This window comes from Patagioenas fasciata, chromosome Z, assembly GCF_037038585.1.
Source record: "Patagioenas fasciata isolate bPatFas1 chromosome Z, bPatFas1.hap1, whole genome shotgun sequence".
NCBI classification, from domain to species: Eukaryota; Metazoa; Chordata; class Aves; order Columbiformes; family Columbidae; genus Patagioenas; species Patagioenas fasciata.
In genome coordinates this window covers 72,861,581-72,886,873 of record NC_092560.1, presented here as the reverse complement: position 1 = coordinate 72,886,873, position 25,293 = coordinate 72,861,581, and the positions used below count along the sequence as shown (strand labels likewise).

Below are 25,293 nucleotides of genomic sequence, written 5' to 3'. Positions count from 1 at the left end.
GCCTGGTGATTTCCAGGAGGCTATTATAGTTATTTTAATTTTATGTAGTGTGGAAACTGATGCACAAAGCAATTAGATTTGATTTTTGGCAGCTTATTTAAAGACACATACATGTTTCAAAGCATCAAAGGATGAGAATTTGGATTTAGATAGGTTTGTTTGTGCAATGAGTTGCTAGTCCTGTCTCATGTAGATACAATACATGAATTCTGGAGTCCCATTCTACTAGAAAATACAGATTTTAGACTAACTGTATTTTCTGTTGGGTGCGAAATCTTGGTGGCCTTTGAAGTCCTACCTGGTTACAGCTTTTCATCTGTATCTGTCAGGAAAAACTATTCACATTTTCAACCTCTTACCTTGCTAAAACAATATGAATGTAAGCTGAGAATGATTGTGAGTTTCTGTTTTGTTGTTGTTGGCTTTGTTTTTTAAATGTATGTATCTCAATGTTACAGATCAGTGTTGTGGTTCCATTAAGTTATTATAATTTTTCTTGAGTCTGCAATACAATATTGTCTCTTACAGAAACCAACATCATAATCGAAACAATAATTGAGATTAGGTGTTTAGCAATTTATTAGCTCACTGCTCCTAATTAAGTCAGGCAAGTTTGTCAGTACGCTTTGGACTGCAATCTTTACTACGTCCTGCCTACCTAGGATGGTTCTGATTCCAAAAGGCATTGATAGTTTGGGATCCCAAGGCAAAATATATTACTCTTAGTGCTCTTCACCACCTTTACAAACAAGTATTTGTAAAAAATCCAGCTGATTTCTGTACAGTTTGCTATTTTTCCTGAGAGGAAAGTGGTAAGTGGTAAATTCAGTCCTCTCTAGCTTATATTCCTTGGTGATTTGTGTTTAATTCACTTATATAGCTATGTATTGTGAAAAAAGATAATAACAATATAGATAAGTCTCTTAATTTATGACTTCTGATTTTGCTTGTTAACATGAAAAAATTGATTGCTTTCTATATTTTTCCATCTTTAAAACTCAGCAGAAAATAAAGTGAAATGGCCTGTTAGTCCGTGCAACAACTCATGGATACAAAGACAGAAGTATAATGGACTAGTCAAAGTAAAGTCTGTTCAGATTAAATGACAAACCTGTTGATATTAAATGGAATGTATTGGCTGCCGCATTAATCTGAAAGTTACTTGTAGAATATTATTTCCTCATGCCATAGAAACAGCTTGCTGGTACCTTCTTCTACATGTTGGGTAAATCAAACATTGTCCAGTCTTGAGAAAGTTTTATGTTTTTACAAAGAAGTCTAAGCTAACCTTTTGTTGTTTGCTGTGTAGAAGTGTAGGTGTTACCCTCAGTTTTATGTATTTGCAAGTGTGCATGTGTGTATAATAAATAAAAATAATTCTGTTATTCAAAAATGGACTGAAAGGTCCTTTATCATATGTTAAAAGTGATAGGAAAATGCAATAAGGTTTTCTAAGTCTTCTGTCTTTTAGAAACATAGAGGAAGATGAGGAGTGAGGAATGGGGGGAGGGAAATTCATGCCTGCTTGTGCCCACACAGAGAATTGCTGTTCTGGTTCCAGCATGTAGACAATCATAAGTTATAGACTGTATCTTTCATTTCCTGCTGAACATATGTTAAACATCTGAGTATGATCAAGGAGGCAATAAAAATGAAAGTTAGTAGCCTACAGGCTTTACTTTCAAAAACAAAGATCATCTATCTGTAATACACCACCCAACCAGTTTGTAACTCATCTGTGACAGACTTGGTATGCAGCTCTCTGCTCCTTAGTGGAAATAAGCTGCTTAATTTAGCATGGAATTAGTTCATGAGCACAGGATGAATTGTTGTTTCAGGGTTGTGGTAGAAGGCAGGTTCCTTTCAAACCTCATAACACTGGTCTCCAGCCACTTTCACGGTACATCCAGGCATTTGAAATGCCAATGGCTGGTGTCTGTAGGTGTTATTTTGCTAGTTCAACTCACCTTGACAATTGTGTGCCAGCTCTAATACCTGTGCTCTTTCCATAGAAGCACAGTACAGGTGGGGAAAAAGGTGTTATTTACTGTTTTCAATTATTTCTAACATATAGTACTTGTGTATCTCCGCATACAGAACTGACCTAGAGACATATGAGTGTGTGTCTGTAGATGTATATATATAGGTGAAATATATTAAAGGCATACATTGAGTTTTGTATGTGTAAACATACATGCTGTTACTGCAATTAATTCAAGTAAAAGAACATGGTATGTCTTGCTGTGATTTTCTTTTTTTTCCCCAAATTATTATTTCATGTAATGGCATATGGATCTAATGAGCTATGATTCCATTACCAAGTCACACAGTCCAGACGGAACAAGTTTGCAGAACAGAACAATTGGTGCTGGGGCCCTGGTATGCAGGCTGTTCTCATTTGAGAAGGAGGGAAGGAGGCAAGAGTGGAAAGTGTGTTTACTTTGCATTGGATCTAGTCTGGTCACACAGACTAAATGACTATTGCCTGTCAAAGTTTATTCCTGGAGTGCATAATTTAGTTTAATTTCATCCAAACAAATGCCAGTTAGCATGCACTGAGACTATTCGGTCATACAAACCAAAGCAGTGCATGTGGGAACAACTGGTTGATACGCCTCAAGACCCACAGGTTGCAAGGATGCTGTTCAGCAGTTTACACCTAGGAATTTGTGTCACATAATAAATTGGTGAAGTAAAGGACCAAATGGCTCCATGGTTGCTTGCTAGTTACTGTCTAAAGTAGTGATTTTGTTTTTCAGAAAATAATTTTAAAAAGAGTTTGATTACCTGAATCTTGTTTTATTTGAGTTAATTTAGAAAGCAGTTAAATTCACAAATGTATTTCATCTTGCAGCTTGAAACTCTTGCAGAGTTTTATTGCGTAAACAATGAGGTGCAACTTGTTGAGAGGAGAACTTATTCAATGCCTTGACTGTAATTACACCCCTGCAATTTGCAGTGATTGTGAAATCCAGAATTTGCTAGTCTCGAAAGAATGGTAGGAGGTGCTGCCTCTGAAATGACTTTAAAAAGCAGGAAGGTTTTTACTTTTGATCACATTAGTAATCCCTAACTTCTCACCTCCGGTGCAGAAAATGTGGTTCTGTGTCATACTCCAGTCTCTAATCCACTGTCACAAAGTGGCTCTGAGCTTTCTAGATGCTTTTCCTGTATTAACTTGTTTATGTGGCTGTTACAAACGCTTGGTGGGCATTAGACTTGTGCAGTAATCAGTTTGACCTGTTCAGCTTCAACAGAATTAAGTGTCTGATAATAATCAAAGAAGATTTAATTGGAAGACAAGTCATTTGGTCATCTGGTGAAGCCTCCTTTGCAAAATAGGTTCAGCCCCAAGTTTCTCAGAGCTTTATACAGTAATGTTTTGAAAAGTTCCAAGGACAAAAACTTCTGCAGCATAACCTCTCTAGGCAAGCTTTTCCAGGTTTTTTTTAGTGTTGTGGTTTTGGAATTCATTGTAATTCCTAGACCCCAAAGACTAAATACAGTCTTCTTGGTTATCAAATAGTGTCTGCAGAGGCATGAAAATAATGTTGAAGATTGACTAGAAAAGAAAGGAGTCAAGCATGTCACTGAATCTGTAGCATCATCTCTTGCCTTCAGATAGGAAAAAAAAAAAGGAGAAGATTAAGACGATGTGTAATTACCTGGAAAAAATCTCCACTGTCCAGTGTCAGAATTTTTCTGGTTTTGTCTTTTCATGCAGAGAAAGAACAGAAAGATTAATCTGTTTTAAGTTGATTTTTGCATCTTCCAGGAGAAGACTGGCATTGTCTGTAATTTTGACCACTCTTCCTTGTAATGAACTGTTGTAGGAGTTTCCTGTATCTTTGGTTTAGCAAGTTATAAATGTGGTGTGGTCTGCTCCGTCTTCTCTTGTCTTTGTATGAAAAGAAGATGCAAAAATTCCATCCCTGGTTTTATTGTTGTAAGCTATGTTCCCTCCCAACAATTTTTCCTTATAGGAGTTTTTTCTAGATATTTTCTCCACTTACTGTATGTGCCTTTCTTTTGGACATCAATGAACTATTTTTTGCTTGTGGAGCTGTTTTAATCTTAAAAACTGGACACAAAAGCGTCTGTGTTGTTTGTTTTATAGGTCCACATGATTTTTCCTGTTACTTCCCTAATGTGAGAAGTCACCTTGTCTACAGAAGCCCAAGGGCTATACCTGTCATCTTTTTAGCTAGATTTCTTCTAAAGGAAGAAAAGGTGGTCCTCAGCCTGGCTTTTTAGGCCAATTGAATTTGAATGTTTTGTTCTTGGTTATAAACCTCCTCACTCAAATCCACATGTTTCTCACTAACCCTCAGTGGTTCTCTGTGTGGAGCTTGGATTACTCTGTGTAGATTAACCTGAAACAGCAGGTTGAGGCTTTATGTTCAACCACTCCTCACTTAGAGTTCACCAACTAAACTGAATAGAGAATCCTTGACAACACTTGCATGCATCTGGGTGCTTCTTAAAATCTTTTAGTGGTGGCCAGATATTTGCAGGAGCTCTTGCCTGTTTAACAAAATTTGAAACTGTTTACTGTGTATTTATGAACATCATAAGCCAAATGAAACATTCCTCTCAAGTGTGACTGAATGTGTTCTTATCTTGTCTTTGGATGTTTATCTTTAGTTACTATCCTTGTAATTTTTGCTACATTTATGTCTTTTCTATTTTTCTTTTCCAGAATACAACACATTTTCAAATGCATTGCAGAGATGCTGTAGCCAGAAGAAGTACTCTGTGTTCAGTCAGCGAACAGAGGAAGCATCTGCTGCTCAGTATTTTCAGGTAATGAAACTACAGTGCCAGTTTGTGCAATTTAAGTTACTGTTTGCTTGACTTCAGTAATCAGGTCAGTTAGATAGCTGAGGTTTATTCAGAGGATGCTTAGGACTTTGATATGAGCCAGCACTGTGCCCTTGTGGCCAGGAAGGCATCCTGGGGTGTATTAGAAGGGGGGTGGTTAGTAGGTCGAGCGAGGTTCTCCTTCCCCTCTACTCTGCCCTGGTGAGACCACATCTGGAATATTGTGTCCAGTTCTGGGCCCCTCAGTTCCAGAAGGACAGGGAACTGCTGGAGAGAGTCCAGCGTAGGGCTACAAAGATGATTAAGGGAGTGGAGCATCTCCCGTATGAAGAAAGGCTGAGGGAGCTGGGTCTCTTTAGTTTGGAGAATAGGAGACTGAGGGGGGACCTTATTAATGTCTATAAGAATATAAAAGGTGAGTGCCATGAGGATGGAGACAGGCTCTTCTCGGTGGCAAATAATGATAGGACAAGGGGTAATGGGATCAAGCTGGAACACAAGAGATTCCACTTAAATTTGAGAAGAAACTTCTTCTCAGTGAGGGTGACAGACACTGGAACAGGCTGCCCAGGGGGGTTGTGGAGTCTCCTTCCCTGGAGACATTCAAAACCTCACCTGGACATGTTCCTGTGTGACCTCACCTAGGCGTTCCTGCTCTGGCAGGGGGATTGGACTAGATGATCTTCTGAGGTGCCTTCCAATCCCAAACATACTGTGATACTGTAATTACTAAGTAATTAAAGTAAGATTGATAGAAGATGGGCTTTATCTTTTTTTTTTTTTTTTTTTTTTTCTGTTTTTCTGTTTTTCCTCTCCTCCTTTCCTTTCAGTTTTATGGCTGTCTGTCTCAACAACAGAATATGATGCAGGATTTTGTGAGGACAGCCACTTATTACAGAGCTATCATACAGAACCACATAGATTTTGCAGACAAGGTAAGGTCTGTTAAAAGTCTTAAATGTTGCAGTATGCTTCTGAGGCTTTAAACTTCAACTTGCTCTGTAGAACAATGCTGATCAGACTGGAGCCTTTTCTCACCTGGGACTTTGTGTGTGAATATTCTAATTCATGTCTGCTTAATATCTGGAATATTGTGTCCAGTTCTGGGTCCCTCAGTTCCAGAAGGACAGGGAACTGCTGGAGAGAGTCCAGAGCAGGGCAACAAAGATGATGGAGTGGAGCATCTCCCTTATGAAGAAAGGCTGAGGGAGCTGGGTCTCTTTAGTTTGGAGAGGAGGAGACTGAGGGGTGACCTCATTAATGTTTACAGATATATAAAGGGCGAGTGTCACGAGGATGGAGCCAGGCTCTTCTCGGTGACAACCAATGATAGGACAAGGGGTAATGGGTTCAGACTGGAACACAAGAGGTTCCACTTAAATTTGAGAAGAAACTTCTTCACAGTGAGGGTAATGGAACATTGGAACAGGCTGCCCAGGGGGGTTGTGGAGTCTTCTTCTCTGGAGACATTCAAAACCTACCTGGACACATTCCTGTGTAACCTCATCTGGGTGTTCCTGCTCCAGCAGGGGGATTGGACTAAATGGTCTTTTGGGGTCCCTTCCAATCCCTGACATTCTGTGATTCTGTGACTATTATTAGTGCATTTTGTCAAGCACATAGATGACAATGTATGATGGTGATGGTACATCCTCAGGATGAATGACGCCAAACATGGATCCAAACATGAGCTACGCATTCCTCTGCTGTCTTCTCTGGGCAGTCTGGGAACCTACACATATATGTTTCTTGACATTTTGGGCTGTTATCATTCCATTTGGCATCTTGGAGTTCATATACAATGTTAATTTCCCTAACTGTTGACTGTGTATTTGTTATTGTGCCATGTAGTCTCTTGCAAATACCTGCAAATGTATTCTAGTTTATATCTCATTCATGGACATCTACACTGAATGTTTTTGCATCTCACAGTCATTATGAACTTAACAAGCACATAAGTGGCTGGTGTGACTCCATTTGTAGAAGGCAAAGATTTGGAAACAATGCAGAAACTTACAACTTCAGATGCAAAATTCATCTCCGAAATATGTATCTAGATCTTGAAGACTACTGTAATGAATATAATGATGTTTGTTACTTCTTTATCTAGTCCTCTCCCTCTCACATTGTCTAAATCAGATACTTCAGCAAAAGACAAAAGAAAACTTACACTGAGGAGATCAGGGATAATCTGCCTCCTAGCCACAGATGAAGTAATTTTCTAATTTCATTTTTTAGGGCTCTTGAAATGCAAAGCATAGACCGAGTATATTTTACTTCCCCCTCCACCCGCCCCCATTTCAATCAGTCACACTAGCTAGAGACTGTCTGACCCTCTCCAGGACACCAGTCCCCATGCACACTCTTCTCTGACTCCACCCTTAATACAGCAACAAATTCTATAATGTAATCACATGTTGTTCAGAAAAGTATATCATTTAGTACGATTTTTAATTTATCAGCTTTCTAATTCTGTCAGTTTGCTCTTATATTGTGAGGCGAAGGAGGACTGAAGTTCTAATTTTCTTTATATCATTCCTCCATTGTGTAATTTTTTGTTGTCTCTCCTTGTGTAGCCTTGCTTCTGAGGTCAGTGTTCATGATCTTCTCTGTTGTCTTCTGTGTGAAGAAATTGCACATACCCTATTGTCATCCTTGCCATATTTCTCAGTGTCACCATTAATTTTGCAGCTCCTATTCCAAGCAGAATTGGCAGCAGCTATGTGTGGTAGTGTAGACGGTTCCATACAATTGATTTATATTGCAGAATTCTAACTCCCTAGTTATTTGTTATTGTACTTCTCGTGATTCTTGACATTTTTTCCTGGGACTGCATCTGTCCATTGAGCATTGATCTTCACCAAACAATTCAAAATGCTGTCTAGGCTCTTTGTTGTTGTTGTGGATGATGATTATTCATTTAGGATCTGAATTGCACAGAAACAGTTCAGATTTTCCACAAAGTTATATTAATCAGCACTGAGTTCTCCTGTGGACTACCATCACTAGCTCACTTTGCTCTTTAATCACTAGATACTGTGTCATCTGCATTTCTTGCTATGACACTGCTCACCTCTCTTAACAAATCAATAAAAACCAGCAAAAAAGTTGACTACATGTGACCTTCTGTAAGCAAATAGGTAGTCTGTAAGCAGCAGCCTAGCAGAAATGTTTTCTAGGTCTCAAAATGTCAGCTGAGACCATGTGAGCTCTGTTCATGATGTTTGGCCATCAGACTGCAAACAAAAACAATAGAGAAAATAAAGCTGCAATTATTTTTCACGCTGTTGTCATTTTTTTTTTATCCTTTCTCCTTTCCCCTTCCTTTCTCTTATCTTTCTGTGTGCACTTACTATCAAAAGGAGGCTCCGACTTTAGCTCATGCCAGTACAAATGGCTTTATTACATCACAGAAAATAGTTTTAATAACATAAAAGCAAATACCAAACAAAACATTTTTCTTTAAATGTGTAGCATATTTATGGCCAAAGTGAGGAGAGTCATAAATGTGAAATTTATCTGCATTGTTTTAAGATCATTACGTTTTAACTATTAAGTTTAGTAACAAAACCAAGTACAGCTGATAATTTTTCTTTGCCATGCAACTTAGGTGAACTGTGCATCTTTCAGAACTACACATAACTATTTACTTAAATAGAAATGAATCAAACCTTTATAGAAATGAAACAAACCTTTATAGAAGTGAAACAAATATGTTTCAGTCTCTGTAATTTCTTTCAGACCTGAGACAATCCTCCTCTCTTACTTAATTCGATAAGGTTAGTGAACTAGTGCTGTGCACAGGGCTGCTCCAGTTTGCTATGAGCATCATAGAATCATGGAATCATTTTGGTTGGAAAAGACCATTAAGATCATTGAGTCCAACCATTGACCTAGCATTGCCAAGTCCACCACTAAACCATGTCCATACGAACCTCATCTACACATCTTTTAAACACCTCCGGGGATGGTGACTCAACCATTTCCCTGGGCAGCAGGTTCCAATGCCTCACAACCATTTACATGAACAAGTTTTTCTTAATATCAAGCCTAAACAGAATCAAACCCCAAAGCATGTGGTATCAGATGATAGCAGCTGGGTACACGGAGCTACTGTATCATTAATGGATTATATATGTAGTGGAATAGGTAACTTGAATATATGGGGAACGAAACAGAAGGGAGGATTTGATTTGCCATTGGCTTCTTGCCAAATAGGATGTTCCAATGTCATAATGCAAAAGGCAGATTTCTCTGTAGGTAACATACCCATTCCAATTTTTTTGTGCCTGCAGTAAGGAACTGAGGTTTTGCATACTCTTTTCCTCTGTAGGAAATCTCACTGCTGTGTAGCAGTACAGCTTGCTTACCTTAGCTCTTGGTTTGTTTACTTTCCCAAATGTTGGAGGTGCTTTGGCTTCTCTTCAGCATACCTAATAGTAAGACTTACAGCCTGGGTGGTGTCGACCACCCACCTAGAAAATGATCTCTCTTTTTCCTGATTCTGTTGAGAAATGGCAATTTTTCAGAATAAATGTAGCTGAAAAAACTGAACTTCCTACATTGTAGCAAAATGCTTTCCCAAGAGAATGTGAGAAACCCATTGTGCTGAGTCTTGATCTGTTGGAAACATGCAATTTTGTTTGTCTTACATAAAGAAACTGTAAGGCAGGCAGAAACATTTAATAATGGCAGTGAGGAGATAAAAAAGGCAAAAGGGACATAATTATTTTTATTGGAAAAAGTTTTATTCAATTGCTGTGTATCTTTTTTCCTACCTAGTCTGCATCCCTCCAATATATTTCTTCACCTTTGCTACCTACTTCCCTAAATTCTGTAGTAATTTATTATACAACTATTATTGCATATAGTGAAAGGATATCAGGTGATAAAGTATTTTTTTTCTTACTCTAAGCTTTGTTTTTGAAAAAAAAATCTTTATGATAAAGTTCAACAGTTTTTCTAACTTGTGCTGGACAAAATTGATTCTGGAGCCTTTGAGAGGAATTTTGGTGATAAATTCAAATAGTCTGTCAGAGGTAAACTACTTTAGGACAACTGGGAACAGTGCATGGATTGACCATTTATATCTATAAAAGCTTAAAAGGATAAGGAGAACTCATTCAGAACATAACAAATCTGAGGCTGGATTCTTCACATTAATATGGCAATTCTTACCCACGAATAGTCCTTTATATTTTCTCTTGGAAGGATTCACCTTAGAGTTTTCAGTAACTTTTTTAGTAAAACTTTGTCTTAGATTTTGAACTGTTATAGAGGCAAAAGGGAGAGTTCAAAGTGTTTTCATTAGTTATCCTAAAAAAAAAGACTCATAAATAAATTTTACAGTAGCAGTGTATAATGCTGTTTCAAACTGAATAAAAGCTGACAAGTTTATGCTTGAGCCTTTTGAATTTTTCATTTGTAGTCTATTTATGAATAGTTTGCTTAAAAGTAAAGCAACTAGAATTAGAATATCTGCAATGATCCTGGATGAAGGATCACACAAATTAACCATTCACAATGTGCAGCCGAAGGCAAATGCTAAAAAAAAAGTGTATATATATATATTTATTTTTTCTTTGTATCATCTTGCTGATATATAGTAATTTTGAATGAAAAATGTCACATTTCAAAATAAATACTGAAGCACATACACTCTACCATCTTTCCTCTCAATATGCATGACATTATAATCACCCAAGTATGTGTTTAAAATTCTGCTTTTCAGAAAAACACATACTAGTACCATGTATTGTTATTTCACAGCACTTTGTCTTAATGGCTGCTCCACAGCTCTGTTAGGATGCTTTTCCTGTCTACGGGTAGCAAAACTTTCTGTAGGAGATGCCAGCAATAACAGCAGTGCCACTTGGAGAGCAAGGTATGCTATTACAAGTTCAATTAATTGAAGTAATTTAGGTCAGAAAGAACATCTGGAGATCTCTAGTCCAAACCACTACTGAAAGCAAGGCCAACTAGACCAGGTTGCTTAAGGTCTGACCAGTTACATTTTGAATGAATCCAAGGATGGAGATGCCACAAACTCTGTAGGCAACCTGTTCCAGTGTCTGACAATCCGTACAGTGAAAAATTTTACTATATCTGTTGGAATTTCTTGTGTAAAGTCTTGTCTGTTGCCTGTTGTCCCATCACCATGTGTCTCTTTCAAGAAGAGACTGTCTCAGTTTTCTCTGAAATCCTATTAGGCAGATTAAGACAGCAGTAAGCTCTTCCGTTAGCCTGCCTCCTCTTGTTAAAACTAGACAAACTGATTTCTGTCAAGCCTCTCTTCATGTCATGTCCTTCACTCACCTATTATCTTGGTGGACCTCCATGAGACTGCAAGTGTTCGTGTGTGTCATGTGCTGAGGAGATCAAAACTGCAGAGACCCCCAACTGTTATCTTAAAAATGGCCTTTCCCTGATGTCTGCTGGTTGCACTCTTTCTAATACAGCTCAGTAGGCAGTTGGTGGCCTTGGCTGCAAGGGCTGACTTGTATTGAGTTTGTTGTCTGGCAGGAGGACCCTTAGGTCTCTTTTTTTACAAAGCTGCTTTCCAGAAGTTGTCCTCACTCTAGGCTGAGAATGTTTGTTAGCAGCTCAGTTTATTGATCACTACTATCAGGAAATCATCAAGATACTCCAGAAATCCCCTGGACTGGTTGGGCCCCACCATACCACCCTTCCAGAAGGAATTAGGGTGGTTGAATTTCCCAATAAGTAGTGGGCTTATGTTCATGAGGTTTCCTCCAGAAGGCATAATTTCCATCCTCTGCTTGATCATGTCCTCTTCTTGATCAGATGCCTACCTCAATAATATCTGTATCCCTACACTGTATCTTCTCATCCCTACCCATAAACTCTCAGCTAGCTCATTGCCTGTTCTCAAAGCTCCGTGCACTTGAGTCACACTTCGCACAGAGTACAACCCCTCATCCTGACCTTGTCAGCCTGTCCTTTCTGAGAGCCTTTAGCCATCCATTGCAGCATTAGCTGTGCAAGCTATCCCACCATGTCTCTGTAATCCCAGTGAGATGAAAGCTTATTAATGTTTATGAATATATGAAGGGTGAGTGTCACGAGGATGGAGCCAGGCTCTTCTCAGTGACAACCAATGGTAAGACAAGGGGTAATGGGTTCAAATTGGAACGCAAGAGGTTACGCTTAAATTTGAGAAGAAACTTCTTCTCAGTGAGGGTGACAGACACTGGAACAGGCTGCCCAGGGAGGTTGTGGAGTCTCCTTCTCTGGAGACATTCAAAACCCACCTGGACACATTCCTGTGTAGCCTCATCTAAGTGTTCCTGCTCCGACATGAGGATTGGACTGAATGATCTTTCGAGGTCCCTTCCAATCCCTGACATTCTGTGGTTCTGTGAAAGCTGTGCATCTGTGCATGGACTTCAGATTCCTGGTTTTTTCCCATGCTATGTGTGCTAGTATATGTGCATCTCAGATGGCTCCCTTGTCGTGCTGCTTTTACAAGGGGTGCATTGTGCTGTCTTCCTGAACAGTTCCCCTCATGCCTTCATTTCTCTTGAGGCTATGATGACCTCCAACATGTACATAGTTTTTCAGCACTCCTTGTTAGGTTGGAAAACTGATGGCAAAGATACTCTCACCCCATGGTCCTGTCTCTCCCCATCAGTCTTAATTCCTCAAGAAGGTAGTGTGCTCATAAAAGCCAAATTTCTACCTATGATACCAGCTGCACAGCCGGGTGTTGATGCTCAAGGCTTTTGCCTCTAAAAAGTGCCTGTGAAGATCCCAACTATCTCCCGTTCAACCTCCCCACTGAAATCTTGGAAGATTCCAGTTTCAAGTGGCTGAAGTCACCTAACAGGCTCATGAATTTCAGATCTTGAATAAAAAGTTAATGGGAATTTCAGCCACAGGGAGAGGAAAACAGTCACTTCTTGTTTTCAGTCAAGCACCAAAACACAGGAGGAGCCCGAATGGTGATCTGCTCTGTGTCCCGTCCCAACAGATGGGATGAGGGATGAGTTAACTCTGAATGCGACACGTGCCCTGACTCAACAGATGAGATCAGGTGTGAGTTAACTCCAGGTAATTCTGTGCGGCAATGCTAAGTGAATGACAGACAGTCACTCCGGGGTCCAATTATGAATTTACTAAAAGCACATGGTGGTATACAAATTACTGCAATTAGTGACTTGGCAAAAGTGTGTTGTAGTACCACGGAATTTATCAATACGTTGACAACAAAAGCCCTTCTGAAAACGGTGGATTGGCAACAATTAGTAACTGTAATGCAAAACTTGACAAGACTTTAGTAGCAGAACTTATAATGAAATTACTTTATATGTTTAAGAAAAAGGAAGGGAGAGGGAGAAGAGAAAAACTAAGATATCAGAAAGAGAAAAGGAGAGAGAGAGAGAGAGACAGAGAGGGAGAGTAAGATATCACCACTCCACAGGTACATCGGTCCCGCTACGACCTCTGGAGGGGGGGACGCGCTGAAGATTTACACACCACCAACCTGTATCATACGTGAGGTTGTTTTATAACCCAGTTCATTTACATGCGAGATAGGAGAAGGCAGTTCATCTCCTCCCTCTGCTTGCTCTTCATGCTAATTAGGAAGACTCTTCTGGAAATGAGTCTGGTGTCTTCAAACTAGGGGAAGGTTCATGGTATTGACCAGAAGTGAGTTGTCTTGCCTGTCAGGGGTAGCTGTTGGTTCGTGGTTTCTTCTGATAGTTGGTTGTCCGACAGATGGTTCATCTCTACCATCCCAGTCAGACCGTGAGACCTTTTACAGCAACACTGTTAATTGTCCTTATCTTCCAAGGTGTCTGCCTCCATGGCCATAAAACTTCAGGAAAGATAAGATGAGGTGTCATCTATCTCCTCCTCCCAAAGTAACAAAAACCAGACGTTTAAGGCATAACAAGGTCTTTGTTCTGCTAAGCATGGGGGGAGTGCTTCAAGGTTGTCACACTCTGTGAGATTTTTCTCAAAGTTGGTATTAAAATTTTGGGGAAGCAAGGTACTGGTATTAACCTGATTCTCTTGGGCAGTGTAAAAGTCAGCTTTGCATCAAAGATCATATCAGTCACATCATTGTAACCATTTCTCTAGCAGCTAGCCTCTCTATGTACTTATTTACGCCTCTGCAGCAGTGTTCAGCGACCTGTACAACAGAAGGAAGGTAGGAACTGGGGGCTTGTCTGGACTGTTGCAACAGCCACTGGCTTTGGATTAAACTTGGCTTTGCATTAAACTGTACACTGAAACAAAAATTTTGACCGTTTGAAACATTTCAGTCAACATTTTGGCTTACAAGTGAGCCACCTGACTGACGGAGAAAATGAGGCTTTGGGATTTATATTTAACTGAGGGCCTTTGAGAAACACCATATCGAGCAGTGCAATTAAAGGTCTAATACTAAGATCAGCAGGCAGAACCAATATTTGAACAAAGATACATAGTTTGGTTTCATTCAAGATACTTCCACATCATAGAGTGATTTTTCATTCAGTAAGACGTGACTGCAGTCCTTCAAAGAATTATTATTTTCATGTCTTCCCTTCTTTCCCAGTGTATTCAGACTACACTTGTTTTTCCTTTTTTCTCCTAAAGGAATTCCGTTACAAAAATTGATTTCCACCAAACCATAATGATGTATTTACACATAAACATAATCCACAATCTTTTAAATATATGCTGTTGCTGCTAGAATAAGTAATAAAGGCATTAAAACTCTTCATTAAGAAGCTTTTTCACTTTTTGGAGTGAAATTAGTAATATTTTTACATAATGCCAGGCTTACTAAATGCAGGGTATAGCTATGAAAATTTAGTCACTTAAAAAAGGTGTCAGGAAGTGACTCTTTGATTATTTTGTTTCTTTTGGTCTGCCTCTTGCTTTCAAGGTTGTCCTAGATGTTGGCTGCGGGTCAGGCATCCTTTCATTTTTTGCAGTGCAGGCTGGAGCCAGAAAAGTCTATGCAGTTGAAGCCAGTTCAGTGGCAAAATATGCAGAGGTAAGTGTTTTTCACCTGACTGAAGTGTTAGAATGGTGTAGAATGAAAAGATTAGAAATGTGCCTGAAAAAGGCTTCTGTTTGATTTTCCTAAGAAGTCAGGTCTCTAACGGCCAACGCTTTTCAGAAGGTAATTGCTGAAGGTGCTCTAGCATGTGCAATAAATAAAGGATTGTTGTTTCGGTGAAAAAAGGTGATGTCTTGTAACTGTGATTGAACTTTTTACTTTCAAAAGGGGAAAAAAAAATTAAACCAGATGTTGTTTTCATGGGTTCTGTGCAAAAACATTTGGGTGGATTTTTTCTAAGGCTCTTGGACATTTGTGTTACCAGACAGTTGAGTTAATTTTCCACTAAGAGTGATCACTTAGGTCTCCTAGCCTTCTTATGAAACTGTGATCTTAGGGTTTAAAAAGAACATGTCAAAAGAATGTACTTTATTTTTTTTTAGATATTGTTTTTTCAAAGCATTCTAATGTGATTTAAAAAAAAAAAGGTTTTCATAGCGATATTGGTAACTTGAAGGAGAAGGCGAAGGCGAAGGCGAAGGCGAAGGAGAAGGAGAAGGAGAAGGAGAAGGAGAAGGAGAAGGAGAAGGAGAAGGAGAAGAAGGAGAAGGAGAAGGAGTTCCCTTCCTAAAATGTGTTAATCCTAAATAGCAGCAAGAGCAAAATTTTCAATGTTTTTTCTCACAGCCTCTACTTATTTAGGTGAACATCAGAATGCGTAGGGAGAAGTGTGAGCATTATTGTTATAAATTTTGTTTACACTGACCACCTCTAGCTGAGTTTTAAAAATAGTTTTAATGCGGAAGAGCATGAAAAGTGGTGAAGTGGAGGATTTTTCATCCCATACCTAGAAAACATTTGCTGTATCTAGATGTTTATTTTTCTTTTTTCTTTACTGATCTATAGTATAAATATTCGTGAGCAACTTTGGGAGTTCATACTTCTCTAAGCCCACAACATGCAGCAGTTCAGTGAAAGCTCCCATCCAGCCCTGCTCTTGGTAAAGGCTGGCCAACACCTGCTGTTGACTGTAACACTGTGAAGGAAATGCATTGGTATTGGAAACTGAGATAATCTGCTCAGGTTTTAAATAAGAAAATGTGGATATTATATTTTTTTATTTCTCTTCAGATAGAAGCAGTTATTAATGTATAAATTTGTGGTGGTTTTCATTCTAGTGTAAATAGAGGACTCCATAATCTTCCCATATGCATTTTGCATTAACTTATGTATTGAGGAAAGCTGTTGTTTCATACAAGCATTTTCCACTTTCACCTCATTTGTGTTGCTATTGACAAATGTTTTCTTATTATGTGAGTTTTACTTTTGGAATTGGCAAGCATTTACTAGCCCAATTTAGCATGTGCGTTCTGAAAGAACATATATATTCTTATTATAATCTGAATAATTAGAAAGTTTCTTTGTAATTAAAGGCAATTTTTTCCTGATATCTGTCATTTTGTCAGATATATGAAAAGCATTGAAACTGTTAATATACAGAAGGTATCTCTCAGAGGCAAGGGTGAAGGGTGGTTCTTATTTCACATGGGGTTTTGAAGACAGATATGATTTTGAACAATATATTTGTTTCATGATAGACAGAAGTTTTGTTTATGAAAGCATAATAAAAAAGCAAAAAGACAACTTGCTTTCCCTACTAGTAGTATAATGTGTAGCAGTGACTATAATGGATATGGGTTTTTTTACCTTTTGGCCACAGCTTTGAACTTGACTCCAGTCAGAAGTAAGCAAAATCACTAGTTGTGAAGCAGCACACACTCCATCTGTATTGTATCAAATATTGTGTATTTGGAGCCCTCAGTACAGGACAGACATGGACCTGTTGAAGCACGTCTGGAGGAGGCCATAAAAATGATCAGAGAGCTGGAACAGCTCTGCTGTGAGGACAGGCTGAGAGAGTTGGGGTTCAGCATGGAGAAGGGTCCAGGGAGACCTTATTGTGGCCTTTCAGTACTTAAAAGGGGCCTGTAAGAAAGATGGGGACAGATTTTTTTATCACAGTCTGTAGTGACACAACAGAGAGTAATGGTTTAAATGGAAAGAGGATAGGTTTAGATTGGACCTAAGGAAGAACCTTTTTATGGTTAGGGTAGTGAGGCACTGGAAAGAGAAGTTGTGGCTGCCCCATTCCTGGAAGTGTGTAAGGTCCAGTTGGTTGGGGCTTTGAGCAACCTGGTCTATTGGAAGACATCCTTGCCCACAGCAGGAGGCTGGACTAGATGACCTTTAAAGGTCCCTTCCGACCCAAATCATTCTACTACTCCTTGTGGTCTTTGGAACTAGTGTAGGATAAACATCTAATTCACAGACTCCTAGTTTACCTCTAAATTTAAAAGGCTTGGCAGTTCGCATGAACTCTGAAGTGTGGACCAAGCCTTATATTTTAACTTCTGATGCAAGTGCAATTACTTCTGAGACCTCCTGTTAGGTGATGTTGGGAAAGTGACTTAAAGTCTTGGATAAAAGCAGCTGCTACTGAAGTGCAGACTCTTAGAGGCGGAGATATATAAAGCTGCCTGATAAACTAACCCTACTAATTTGACTTTCTTTTGCAGGTGCATAACTGTACTCTTACCTGTGACAACTGATCATTACAGCCAATTAAATACTCTGTCACATTTTTGCACAGGGGCTTGGGTGGGTCATCTGTCATTCTTGCTGTTTACTTTTGAAAAATGTACAGATAATGTGTATATCAAATTAACTTTGCAATTTTGTTTGTGTTTTTTGAAGTGTTGCACAAAGGCATGTTGTTAACACATATATATGTTTACACCTACATCAGTCTTCTATGTAGTGGGAAGAAGTTGTTTTCTCTGTATCACCCAGCATTCAGTATGTTAATGTCTGATTACAGTTTCAAACACGTAGTTCTTAAGCATCTCTAAAAAATAGATAGTTGCTCAATGAGACAGAAAACCATTGGACTATTTCTGTTTTAGTATTAAAGGCGCTGTCATGCTGTTTACTGTTTTGTCAGAGTTTTATATATATATACATATCAGTGCTTGCACAGATAATCTTTTAAATCTATGTGAAATATTTCAATCTGTTTGCAGCTTTGAGATTCCTTTGGGAATCAATTATTTCATTTTCAGAGTTTTGTTTCTGTTCCATGAGGAATTTTTGCAGAGTTTTGTTTGGTCTCCAGAGAAAACAGACTCTTTATTTTCTTTTGGGTTGGATCTCGGTGCCAAATTGTAAAACAGTTAATGATATTTTATAGAGTTTCATGATATTTCTAGGGGAAGTCATATGGAAAAGGCTTGAATTATTCATAGCTTTGTATAATCCATGACGTTGATTATCAGGCTTGCAGAACAAGTGAGCATCTTTTTGTGTCTCTCTTTCACTGGGTGGGAGATCAGCTGTGTCTAGATATAAAACGGGACCTTTCATGAGGAGAGAGATATGTGAGAAGCTTCTGCTTACCTGAATGTGTTACAGAGATCAGTTTTGATCTGGTGCTGGTGTTTGTTTGGTTTTACCAAAGACTTTTGAACATTGGATTTTCATGAATGCTGCATGAAAAAAGGTAAAGGAAAAAACAGCCAGACACAAATAAGACCACATGTGGTGTCAGACTGACACAACTCATTTGAAGTGAGTGCATATACCAGATACAAATTTAACTGTGTTCTGTTTTATGGTATCAGTTTTATCCTCCATCACTGTAATCTTGCCCTGCTTTCAAAGTCTCCTGAAATCCAGGAGAATCATGAGAGCACACAGCTGTTGAAAACAACACACTTATTTCATTCATTGAAAAAATTATAAGGTACTGGGTGGAAATTTTTTTTTCCTTAGTAAAGCTATGAAATATTGAAAGTATTTCACTCCTTTTGTTCACACATACTGTGCTCCTTATAACTTGGTGATTTTAGGAATTTATTAAATACTATGTGGGAGGCAAAAATATTGTCAACACACCCACTCAGATACACCTCTTCTCCTTGTACGACAGATTTGCTGTTGATTCCCAAAGGCACTGAGTCAAAAAGCTCTACTGCCATCACCCTTAGCTGCTTGTTCTTCATTTGCCCATAAGATTTTTAAGAGGCACAAAAATTGCTGTTATTTAAAAAATAAGCTTCAATTTACATGAGAAAAAACAGCAAGCTGTCAAAATGAAGATATGGCTTGGGAATTTCAGTGTAAGAAAAGAAGGAATAGTTTTTTTAAGGCAAGTCTTTTAAATTACTTGGCCAATCTTACTGCCTGAGCAGCAAAGTCATATTGGTGATGGCAGAAATAACTTTCTTATGTGTAAAACCCTCAATTCATGAAGGTGCTGCAGAGGGTGAATTAATTTTAAAATCCTGTCAAAAATAAGGTTGGTTTGAAGAAGATGGAGGTAGTTGAGACAAAGAGTTAGTTTGTAGCTGTTAGCTTGTCACCTCTTCAAAACGATTAGTTAATTTATTTATTTTTAAAGCTCAGCTTTGGACTAATATTGCCTGGGATTAGATGTTAACAGTATTTTAAGTGCATTTAATATAATACATTCGTGTTCTGTATCTGTTATAAATCGGTTCTGTTACTTCTGTAGAATCTTCCTCTTGTACAGAAGAGATGCATGGAATTTGTGGGAGACTGTAGCTCTCCAATATTTACTCTGAATTAATTGATTTTTTTGCTTCTGTTCTTGTAATAATGAGCCACTAATCAGAGTTTATCAATGCGAAATTGCCTTGATTCTTCACACCACTGTTAGAGCATATTAGTGGGACACTGAGAAGAATCTTGTGTGAATAAGCAGAGGTTTCTCTTCTGTGAGGCTTTGTTGCCAAAACCCGACATCAGCTAAACTCCTTTTAAAAATGAAGTTTCCATCTGTGATAAGGTTCAGAAGGCCAAAAGCACTGTAACTTTAGCTTTCCCAAGTCATACTACACTGTAAAGGAAAGGATTAGTACTGACAGTGTTTCTTTGAATTTTTTTTTGGTTTTGGAGTGTCTGAGGGTAGAAAACAAATAAAAATTGACAATATTTTTTAAAGTTGTGTAATAATAGTAATAATAATAACAATGACAACAACAATAATAATAATGATACAGAATAATAATAATACAGAATAGCAATGAAAAACCTTTTCTAAATGTCTCCATGCTACTTCCAGTAAAAGTAAAAATTTTAATAGTATAAGCATCTCTGCTGGATGTGATAGAGATATTGTAATATTCTGCTGCCCTCTAGCCAACTATATGAGTAATGTCACAGTCTTTGAGGGTCTCAAATGATTTAGGCTTCTCGCCTTTTGTACATTCATGCTACTGCTGAGCTGTCATTTGACAGTTTGCTATTTTTAGATTCAGAATTCCCCTGTGAGCAAAATGTTAATTTCATTTCCAAAATAAAATCACATAATGTGTCGTCTTGTGTATTATCTGGTTTAAAGGACTTTTCAAATAAAATCTGTCAACCTGTTCTTGGAAACAAATGCTTGTCAGTAAAAGAAGCAGCAATGATATTTACCTAATTGATAGCATATTAATGTACAGTGGGGTTTGGTTTGGTTTGGTTTTCTAGTTTTATTATCATATTAGCATGTAGTTTATATTGGCAGGTTATGGGTGAAAATCATTAATTGTATCACTCATTCAAGCTTTTGTGCAAGTCCTTCACACAGGTGTTATATTTATTAGGTTAGCTATAAGCAAAAAAGTGTTATAACTCCACTGCAGAGTGTTGAGAAGGTATTTAATGGCTAGCATTTCACTCTGTTTGAAGGAAGCTAAATAATTCAAATATTTTATATAGGATCATGAAATTATTAGGACTTTATTAAGTATTCTGGTCTGTTCTATAAATTATTTTGGGCTGGGTACCAGCAGTACCAATGGCTTTAGCATATTCACATTTCAGTGTATTAGCTAATTACAACATGAGTCTGTCTTTCTCTATTTAGAACAAGTAATAAGTTTCATCGCTGTTACCTAAGGCCCAGGCTGTTTTGGAAAAGATTTGCTGAAGTAATTATGTACTTCTGCTGATGTTACAATTATACCAGTGCAAGTACATCTGTGAGGGAGTGTTTCCTATTGCTTACTGGATTGTGTATACTTGTTTTTCCTGGTGTATCTGTAAATCAATGTGTACCTCAGATTACTGTGAAATAATTGCTTCTTTATAAATTTGTGTCAGAAGAATCCAGATTCTACTCATTATTTAAACATTAGAGGTTTAGATATTTCCCATATGTCTTGACTACATTACAGCTAAATAGGATACGCATCCATATGTAGATATACAGAGGCTTTGAAAAGGTTGTTATTTTCCTTAAAAGCTTGCTGTATTGAACATAAAATTATAGGTAAATTTCTTCTGTTCATGAAACGTTTTGGTCTGAGGTTCACTATGCACACAGAAATAGATAAATCTTCAGTATCCTAGCTATAAGTACTGCCCCATTTGAATGTGTTTATGTGAATATAGTCCTTTGCTCCATTTATGTTTAGACATTGCTCAATGCAGACTTTTCAGCTCTTGAGTTTCTTTATCTTTTCATGACTATGTAACTCACTTAAGATAGTATTTGGAAAAATTTGGAGAATTATGAACACCCTTTCTTTATAATCTTCTGTATTGAATTGAAATATCCACCTTTTTCTGTTAGATTTTTTTTTCTTGTAGATATTGATTACAGTTCTCTCTTACAGGACAATAGTACTTGTACTGTCAATTGCTGATTCCACACAATACATTTCTCTGAGTTCGCTCCAGTGAGCCCCAGTCTTTAGAAATTTTGATGTAGAAAGGAAGAATATGCTACCTTTCTATTTTATTGTGATTAACAGACTGAGGTAGTTGGTTTACACTATAGAGGGTTTAATGCTAATTAAGATTTCAGATATAAATTCTGCTAATCAAAGGAGTCAACACTTTTTGTGTGCTTTTGTTTTTCCTCCAGCTGTTGGTGAGAAGCAACAACCTTTCTGACAAGATCACAGTTCTGTTTGGAAAAATCGAGGAGATCTCCCTACCTGAGAGTGTTGATGTGGTAATTTCTGAACCGATGGGTTATATGCTGTTCAATGAAAGGATGCTGGAAAGTTACCTCCATTCTAGAAAGTGGTTGAAATCAAACGGTGAGTGTGGCCCCACAGTTAACCCCTGCATAGAAAAAGGAATAATTGTCTAAGAAGTGAGCTGAAATTGTGACATTTTGAGTAAGTCACTAATATTTAGTATCAGTTAGGTTTGGAAAGTATCTGTCCCAAATTCTCTGCAAACATGTTAATATTGTCCCCACAGCCAGTTTTAAACAGCATATATGTTTTGTGAGTTGATATAGGTTTTATTTCAATTGCTGTAGACTCTTTCTACAGGATGTATTTACAAAAGAAAAACTGTTTCCTTCTCCCTTCTCTTATCTGTCCTCCCATTCAACTACGCATTATGTTTTATACCAGATGAAAAAAGGTAAAGAAGTGTACTGAACTGCAGTTCAAAATGACCAGGCTTTGTTCCTGCTTCCATTGACACATGCACGATAGAACACAAGGGCTTTTATTTAAGCTGCTAGGCAGTCTGATGCACCGTCCACAGAAAATAATGGCAGGTAATTTCTCTGGTTTCCTGAGCCATTAGAGTATGAGATTCTACCAAAAATGCATTCTTGCAAACTAGTAGATCAGGATTTCATTCTGTGCTGTCACTGATTTGCCACTTCATGCAAATAAAATCATGTTTCTTAACTTGAGCATCCGTTAAAAAAAAAAAAAGGTGTAATATACATTGCTGTGTTTGTAAAATTTTCAGTATTTACTCTGAAGTAAGTATATAAGTTTTTTTTTACTAACTTCTTTAGCATATTCACATTCCAGTAGTGCATATGTTAATTAAAGTAGATGTTGAGATATCTGAAGTGTACAGCAGTTGCTGCTTCTGAACTGCTGGTTTTTCACTAGTGAAGACATTCCTGTAGAGACACCTGTGGGACTAGAGAATCACAGAGTACTCTGAGTTGGAAAGGACTCACGGTGATTATTGAGTCCAACTCCTTACTCTACACAGGGAAAGCTTAATGTTAAATAATTCACTTAACAGTGTTGTCAAAATGCTTCCTGAACACTTGCCTTTCTACTTTGTATTGTCATTTGTTTACTAGGAATGATGTTCCCAACATACAGTGACTTTCATTTGGCTCCTTTTTCCGATGAGCAGCTGTACATGGAACACTACTCCAGAGCAAATTTTTGGTAATGATTATTTATATTATTTTGTTTTTATCAAAGATTCAGTAGAAGTCAAAAATTAAAAGTTATTTGATTCAGCATAAAATATCTATTCCACACTGGAAGAGAATACATTTATGTTTTCCATGCTCACTTCTGCTCTGACCTACAGTCATGTTGTTTATTGTACAAGTCTGAAGGATGTCTCAGAAAGTGCTAGAGCTGGCTGAGTCTCTTTTGAAAGAGAAATTGACTCCATGGAGTACAAGAAAAACAGCTGACTGTGAAACATGTGCTAGTGTTTCCTTTGCTGCACCAAAGTAGTATGCTGTGAACGCTAATCGTTGTACTGACTCAAGTCCCAGGTGCATGAGCATGAGAAAGATTCCTTGGCAGCCTTTACAGAGTATTAACTCCCATGTCCTGAACAATTCCCAATTTGGTAGGTGATTTCTCTCCACCTACACTTTTCATGCAGCTTTAACTGGAAGTTGTACCCCTTTTGCCTTGGAGTGTCCTACTGCTGCTATCCACTGTTGAGCTGTTGCGGTGTTCTGTGTAGGAGGAAACATTTACCGCAATATTCTAATGACAAGATTGACATGATACCTTTTTAGCAAAGGGCAAGTTTATTTTTAAACATCTCCAGTCCCTTGTGTGATACAAATCCATTAATCTGTAAGTTAGCCACTTATAGATTATTATTTAAAGGTTTTGGATAAAAGGTACTGTGGAACTCCAGGGTTAACTATTTTTAAATTTTCTGGAAGATTATAAATTTAGTCTTTCAACTGTTCCTTCAGCTTACAATGTGGAATGTTAATTTTATGTAGTCTTCATCACACCTGTTTTTTTGGTTTCTCAGATTAAAGGCAAAGTTTTCTTCCATGCCCAAATTACAATATAACTGAAGGTTTCTTCTGGTGTCTCTGAAGTAGAACTATGATGAAATCTTACTATTTCTATACTGATTAAAGGAGTGAGAGAAATTTGAGCAATTTACATGCTGAATTCTTTGCTAGCTTTGTTACTTTATACAGCCAGTTTGTGCTCTTTTGTTGCACTGGGTAGGTTGGGCCAATTATAAAATGTTCCTGTTGTATGTTTACCATCACAAAAACTGCAGCAGTACTTTTCTATGTTAAGAAACTGAAAAAAAAAGGTAGGATTACCTTCTCATGAGTTTTCACATCTCCAATGCTACTCCGGTCCCTGTTCTCAACAATCGTATTATTTTTGCTTATATACATGATGCCAATGATATATATTAGACTATAGATTACAAGACTGAAGCACAACATTGTACCATGATGCAGATTCTTCAGCACGTAATAAAGAAAACAGATACATGCATAGATACATACATAGTAGTTTGAAGCAGGAACATACCTTTTTTTTTTCCAGGTTTATACAGGACTGAGGGTTACTGCTAATATGAAAGCATTTGATTTTAGATTGCTTTGGATGCTTCATCTTCATTTGTAATAAATGTAAGACCCCTGTGGAATACCTGTGGGGTAGATACAGTATATGAGTGTGTATCTCCATGAACACTGAGGTATATGGGCATGTTATTGGTGGTGGGAAAAAATCTGTTCCCTTTTGTTCTTTAAGAAGTGTACATCTGGGACTGAATAGTCCAGCTAGATAAGTTTCTTATACCTTGTTAACACAAATACACCATCTGCATTCGGGAAAAAAAAAAAAATGCTGGCATGATTTTATTCCAGATGTTCTACATGTATACATTTAACAAACTGGATTATCTGTCAACCACTGCAAGGCTTTCAGAGAATTGCATTAAGGGGAAAAACAGATTTTTCAAGTCTGCTTTATTAACTAATTTCTCTTTGCACCAAGAATGTTTTTGTGATTGACATTATTATCACAGACTGTAGTAATACTCTGTAATTATGATAGCAATCAGGTTTGTATCTAAATCACAACATACTACAGCCCATCATCCACCCATCTTTGCAAAAGGATGTCGCTCATTTTTGACAGATATTTTTATTACCTACTTTTATTTTTTAAAAATGAGAATGTATCAACCAAACTAACCACAGAAATGTCACACAAATACCCTTCATGATACTTTTTGTAGTATCAGGTTCTGTTTGACTTATTCCTAGATAAAATAGTTTGTGTGCTTACAACGTAATTTATTGCTGTCTTGAGACATCCCCTGAGCAGAGGGACATAGTATCAGTCCTCGTATTGGTCCACATAGTTGTAGTTTTTAATGGATGTATGTTCAGG

At 37.8% G+C, this 25,293-nt stretch overlaps 1 protein-coding gene across 6 annotated transcripts in view; it reads left to right on the top strand.

Annotated features, from left to right (window-relative positions):
* LOC136115430 (histone-arginine methyltransferase CARM1-like) overlaps positions 1-25,293 on the top strand; it is a 59,746-nt gene that overhangs the window by 21,040 nt on the left and 13,413 nt on the right. For 5 of the 6 annotated variants that reach the window (XM_071802212.1, XM_071802210.1, XM_071802208.1 and 2 more), the window contains exons 3-7: positions 4,700-4,803; positions 5,652-5,756; positions 14,720-14,830; positions 21,768-21,945; positions 22,968-23,058. In XM_071802212.1, coding sequence (XP_071658313.1) covers positions 4,700-4,803; positions 5,652-5,756; positions 14,720-14,830; positions 21,768-21,945; positions 22,968-23,058 — 589 coding nt within the window. The remainder of the gene's footprint in view (positions 1-4,699; positions 4,804-5,651; positions 5,757-14,719; positions 14,831-21,767; positions 21,946-22,967; positions 23,059-25,293) is intronic. The other variant, XM_071802211.1, reaches the window with a different exon arrangement.